The sequence below is a fragment of the Grammomys surdaster genome, unplaced genomic scaffold, assembly GCF_004785775.1.
Source record: "Grammomys surdaster isolate TR1022 unplaced genomic scaffold, NIH_TR_1.0 126546, whole genome shotgun sequence".
Taxonomy (NCBI): Eukaryota; Metazoa; Chordata; class Mammalia; order Rodentia; family Muridae; genus Grammomys; species Grammomys surdaster.
This window is the reverse complement of record NW_021621338.1, coordinates 1,371,546-1,377,534: the sequence shown is the minus strand read 5'-3', so window position 1 is coordinate 1,377,534 and position 5,989 is coordinate 1,371,546. Positions and strand designations below refer to the sequence as shown.

Below are 5,989 nucleotides of genomic sequence, written 5' to 3'. Positions count from 1 at the left end.
GATTACCTAAGTCCACTTTGTTTCAATGGGCCATTCCAAGAGTTGAAAGATCAGCACAGAAACGACTCTCAAAGATGACTGTTTATTATAAAAGTTTCTGTGTTGGTGTGGTGAGCTAACCTTTAATACCAGCACTCAGAAGCAGAGGAGGCAGGGGATCTCTGTGAGTTCCAGACCAGTCTCATTTACAAGTTCTAGGATAGCAAGAACTACAGAGAAACCTTGTGTCAAAAAACAAAACAATGTATCCACAAAACCAAAAACTTTTTAAAATTTATTTAGAGGAGTGGAAAGAAGGTAAAACTAACATAAAGCTAACTGACCAAAGGTTACAGCTGACCACAGGCATCCTCTGTGTGAACAGTCAGGCCTACAAACACAGGGACACAGATCCAGTTATGTCCGGCCTGGTACAGGGAGGCACTGACACCCCTTTCCCCACACCCCCAGTCCATATCTGCTCACTTTGGGTGAAAAGCTCCATAGAACACTGGGTCCATTTGTAGGTTTGAACCCAACAGGTAGACTAAGTAGCTAACCGAGGTTTTAAGCAGTTCTGGAGACAGGAAGAGCAGCATCAGCATTATCTAGATCCTGCTAAGGATCCAGTTCCCAAGGGATAATTGGCTGTTTGTCGAGGAGGCAAACAGACAAGCTTCTGAGAGGCACGAAGAAAGAAGCCCTGGGGAGAGCAGTCCGCAGGGGGGACACGTCATCATAAGGCAGCTTGGCTTCTCCTGGTTACCTGCACTTAGGTGTCTCACAGGGAGTTTTCATGAAAGCTGGCTCCAGGAGGGAGGGATGCTTTCAGGTTTTGCAGAAACAAGCCTCTGCACGTGGTGTCTTAGGCTAGAAAGCTATACCTTTCAAATAAGTAAGACCCAACTACCTAAAACCATAGACCCAAATATTAAGATACAAATGACTCTATAAAAAGAGGTACTTTCAAGATTTCACACATAATTATCTACGACCAGGAACCAATGTCAGCTAAGGTCAGTGGTGGAAGAGCCGGAGATCTGTATGAGCCAAGATGATCCCCAGTTCGTCACACGCCTCGATCACAACCTTGTCAGCAGTAGATCCAGATGGAGCGACAATGTAGGCCACACCACTCTGCAGAGGAAAACCCCAAAACCAATGCTGACTTTCAAGGCACAATAACATGCATACCCAGAAAAAAATTCCCTTCTAAAATGCAGAGATGGGAGAGAGGATTCAATGGTTTAGAGCACTGGCTGCTTTTCCAAAGAATTCAAGTTTGGTTCTCAGGACTCATAACAGCACTCACAACCATCCGTAACTCCAGGTCTAGGGCCTCTGACGCCCTCTTCTGGCCTCCTTGGGCACCAGGTAGGTGCACATACCTACTTACATACATACCACACATATACATGCATGCTGGTTAAACAAACATAAAAATAAATACATCTTTAAAAAAAGCATAAGCTAATGTAATATTTAGGCAAAGCAAGAGAATTTAGATTATACCTATTATCACAGGAGAAAGTAAAATAATTCTTCATTTGTATCAAACTGATAAAGTTGCACTATGTAACCCTAAGAAAGTTAAAACACAGGAAGCACAGTTGTGTTTTGTGGTGCTAGGAACAGAAACTGAGGCCTGGCATCAACTGGTCACATGGTCTATGCACATCCCCAGCCTCTAAGGGGGAATGTGAAATCATTCCTACAAGTTTCCATCCCCAGCACCCACCAATTCTCACTTACCCTTTTAGCTCGGTCTACATTATCCCTGAAAGGAAAGAAGGCATCGGAGCTGACAGACACGCCGCTCAGCTTGTCGATCCATTCCTTCTTCTCTGCCTCAGTGAGTAACTCAGGAACCTCTTCAAACAGCGCTTTCCATTTCACCAGGTCTTCACCCTAGGGAGCCAGGGATGCACATGAGCCTAGCCTCACCTTAGCTCAAACCAATGAGGGCACAATGCCAGCAACCACAAGGGCATCCTCCTATGGCTGCTCGCCAAACAACGACACATTGAGGTTCCGATTTCCAGAAATTCTTTGATGTTTAAAAAAACATTTTCCTTAAGGAAAGGTCATTCTTAGATTGCCAAAGAGATTATATTGTTCGTTTGTTTATCTCAAACCTACCATATTCCCGAATCTCAAAGTTAAATCTCTAACTTCATATACCTTCACCAAACCATTTAAGACAATTCTTCATGTCCAATCTAGGAACTGGACCGGCGTTTAATAACAACTGACATTTGTGTAGACGAACTACATACATGTACAACTGTCTCGGGTATAAAGTCAGCCGTAGACAAATCAAAACACTGCATGGTATTTACTACTATTTGGATGTTTGTTACCTTACGAAACTGATACTCAAGTGTCACTCCTAATGCAAAGGTAATGAGTCGTAAGGTCTTCTGCAGGTCTCAGTGGAACACACCGATAATCCTGCACTGAGAGTTGCAGTGCAGGTCAGCCTACACCAGAGCCACCATCTTACACCAAATCAAACCAAACCAAAAAAGAAGTACCAAATCCACATGGAGTTGCTAATGGCTTTAGTAGAAAGTATCACAGAAGGTCTCTGGTGACCATCTATCAGTTCATGTGGGGCTGAAGTCTAATACACTGCCAGGCAGCAAGCCTCTGCTGACGCTAGGAGATACTGGGAGATGGTGAAAAACAGTCCTTGCAATAACAATATTACAACCTGCAGGGGAAGTATGGGCCTACAAAATCAATCCAAATTCATTACCCAGGAAGCAGAGGTTTGTGGTTTCAGAAAGGGTGCAGCAGTGAAGTTGACAGGGATTAGAAAGACATTTTAAGGATTTCAGACTATTGAGGAACTTGAGAAGTCTCTCTGTGGTAGGACAGTGAAAGACTGTCATAAATGAGACTGCCGTAACAAGGTCCACCAGGAACCCCATCAGTCCGTACCTCACCAATGGTGCCGGTCACATACTGATCAATGGCATTGGAGATTTCCGCTCTCTTCACCCCGGCTTTAAACTTCATGGAAAGCACTCGTGGGTGGTGTCGAAGCCACCAAGAGTTTGCTTTATCACCTGCAAGGCGTGTGCAGTGTATCCGAGACTGCTGTCCGGCTCCAATGCCAATAACCTGAGGAACAAGGATATTAGTAATCAACGACATTTCTCCCAGCAACATTACCTTTTCAAAGGATGACAGTAGTAAAGCTTCCATTCTGAGTGGCTTTGCTGGCTCTGGAGATCCTGCCCAAGGACCAGACACCACAGTCTGTCAGGATTTAGTAACTAGAACTGACAATCTTATTAGCTGGCAACCATGAAATCACTGAAAGGCTCTTCTAGTATCCCTCTGGCACCAACAGCAACCTGTGGGCTAGGCATGTGTGTGTGTGTGTGTGTGTAAACCAGACTCACTAACCCCACCCAAGGTAGCTCCCTCTAAGCAAGAAGAACCAGTGTAACCAAGTGCAGTACTTGGCTCTGGGTTAGTTTTTACGTCTACCAAGGTGCTGAGTACATACTGACATAGCAGAAGAGAAAGTTGGCAAATCTCCCTTTCCTGGCACCAAGGCAGATGGGCTTTTGCCTACTATCCTTTCTGTCCCACCAGTCTGATTACCTGTCCGTCCTTGGCATAGCACACGGAATTAGACTGAGTATACTTGACAGCGATGGTGGCGACAATGAGGTCTCTGAGCGCGGACTCCGGCAGCTGAAACAAACAGGAGGCTAAGTCTCACCAGGCTTGGGAAACCTCTTGAGTTTAAGCTATGGACACAGTGCAACAGACCTGTAATTCGATTAGGTCCCTCAATGACAGCCAGACAAAGGAATCATGCTGCAGGCTGCCATACTTTACTCAACACTGAACCATGTGAGCACACCTGTGACTAATGCAGTGCGCTCTCTGCAGAGTCCCACGTGTCACCCTCATACTGATAACAACTATTCGGCAACATGATGTGAAACACTGTCTTTATTTGAAAATGACAAATGATACCTTTTGGTCGGAATTTCTTTAACTGAGCATATAAGATCAGAACTAACATTAAGATTAATTTTCACATTATGTTGTACACTGCTCATATACATAATATACATATAACCAGTGCTGTTCCGAAAAAGTCAAATCTAACATTTCTTGCTTTGCTGAGAACATTTTAAGAAGCTATTTAAAAATATTTTCACTTGGTGGTAGTTGTGCACACCTTTAATCCCAGCACTTGGGAGGCAGAGGCAGGTGTATCTCTGTGAGTTCAAGGCCAGCCTGGTCTACACAAAGATCTTGGAAAAACAAAACAAAACAAACAAACAAAAAACCCACAAATTTTGCAAACCCTAAGCCACCACTCAGCATTAAGTCTGTAAGAATCCCAAAATGTCACCTTTGGTACAAATTAGAAACAAGAACAATGAACCAAGTGTGCACTCTAAGCAGGTAAAGGGGTGTCAGCTACAGACAATTACACTAGCTAGAAAAAGATAAGACACAGGATGCCTGCAGTCCCGGCAATCAGCACTCAGAGGCTGAGGAAGCATGATCTGGGCTTCAAGGCCAGCCTAGACTACACAGAGGAAGAAGAATGAAGTTATGTTGCTTGTGAAAAAATAGGTGTAATTGAGGATAATCATATTAGGTAAATAATTAAACCATTCTCAGAAACACAAATATTGTATTTTGCTTGGGCTCCCTAGATCTACCGATATGTAAAATTATGAATCTATAGTATGTGCAATATGAAAGAAGAAAAAACTGCCTATGGGAAGAAAGAGAAGTAAAGAGAGTGGGGAGGACTAAAAACAGAGGGAGGGAGGGAGGGAAAGTATGTATGGTTAAAACACACTGTATGAACATGTCCTTCTACAGTATCATATATAATGAGCACATGCAATGAGAATTTTAAAGTAAACAAAAGGTAAGCTTGGCTCCATCCAAAGCAAGCTTCTCTTCTACACAAGAGGAATGAAGAACACAGGAGACCTCAACAACTGCATGTGAGCCCACGCGTCTTAAATCTCAAAATTCAAAGCCTAGTTTTAAAAGATTTTTAGGGGGGATGGGGAAAAGATTGTGGGAGGGGGTGCCCGGGAGGAGGGCAGTGATGGGATGTAAATAGTAAAATAAATTAAAAAAATAATGGTTTACTAAAAAAGTATATTTTAAGGGAATTTATTATTCTAATATTATATATTAATATTATTAATATACCCTTCATCTTTCGTTTGAGCGAACAAGTACAAATGTGACCCTATAGAAAACTAGCCTCTCAGAAGTCCACTCAAATATACCCCTGGCACTCTGAGCTGGATCAAAGACTATGAGGAATGCCCGTGGGGTGGGTGGAAGGAAACGCCTAACTGAAGCACTATTTTTTTTTTCAAAGGGGGAAGACTTCAGATCTCTTCTATCTTCCACTCTCACTACAATGACCTGTTGTAAACAGACCAGTGCCCTTCCAGAAGCACACAGAAAAGCCAGGCCCACAGCAAAGATCCAGAGAAAAAACTAGGAAGAAAACAATGAGCAACAATCCAAACATTTCCCAAGCAGCATGAAAGAAGAGAGGGCAGGTAAGAGAGCCCAGATGGGTTTCAGAAGCCGTCCATGATGCTGGGCAATGCAAGGTCAGAGGACACAAGGGGAGGATCTGAACAGATACTCCAGGCTTCTGTGGAGTGGAGCTGAACCAGACAGACCATTCCTTACAAACACCAAAGCCTAAGTTCAAATCAGCTCAGTCCTTCACAACAAGCTATGAGTCATGTTGCCTCACCTGCCTGCCAAGAGCATAATCAATTCTCCAGGGCGAAAACACACCAGACTCTCAAAATGTCTGCACATCAAGTGCCCAGCACTAAATAGAAAGTCCAGGCACGTTAGCAGGTAAACCAGCAAACAATCCATCAAAACTGAAGGCTCAATACCTCAGGGACTAAGGCCTAGCTCAGGCTGTGTGTTCAATCCCAACACACACACACACACACACACACACACACACACACACACACACACA

General features: G+C 43.6%; 1 protein-coding gene across 1 annotated transcript in view; it reads right to left on the bottom strand.

Annotated features, from left to right (window-relative positions):
* Window positions 1-261: 261 nt before the first annotated feature.
* The window catches only part of Atic (5-aminoimidazole-4-carboxamide ribonucleotide formyltransferase/IMP cyclohydrolase), a 23,410-nt gene continuing 17,682 nt past the window's right edge, over window positions 262-5,989 (bottom strand). The window contains exons 13-16 of the mRNA XM_028760622.1: window positions 3,595-3,687; window positions 2,923-3,105; window positions 1,732-1,887; window positions 262-1,116 (exon numbers count right to left, since the gene is read on the bottom strand). Coding sequence (XP_028616455.1) covers window positions 997-1,116; window positions 1,732-1,887; window positions 2,923-3,105; window positions 3,595-3,687 — 552 coding nt within the window. The 3' untranslated portion in view covers window positions 262-996. The remainder of the gene's footprint in view (window positions 1,117-1,731; window positions 1,888-2,922; window positions 3,106-3,594; window positions 3,688-5,989) is intronic.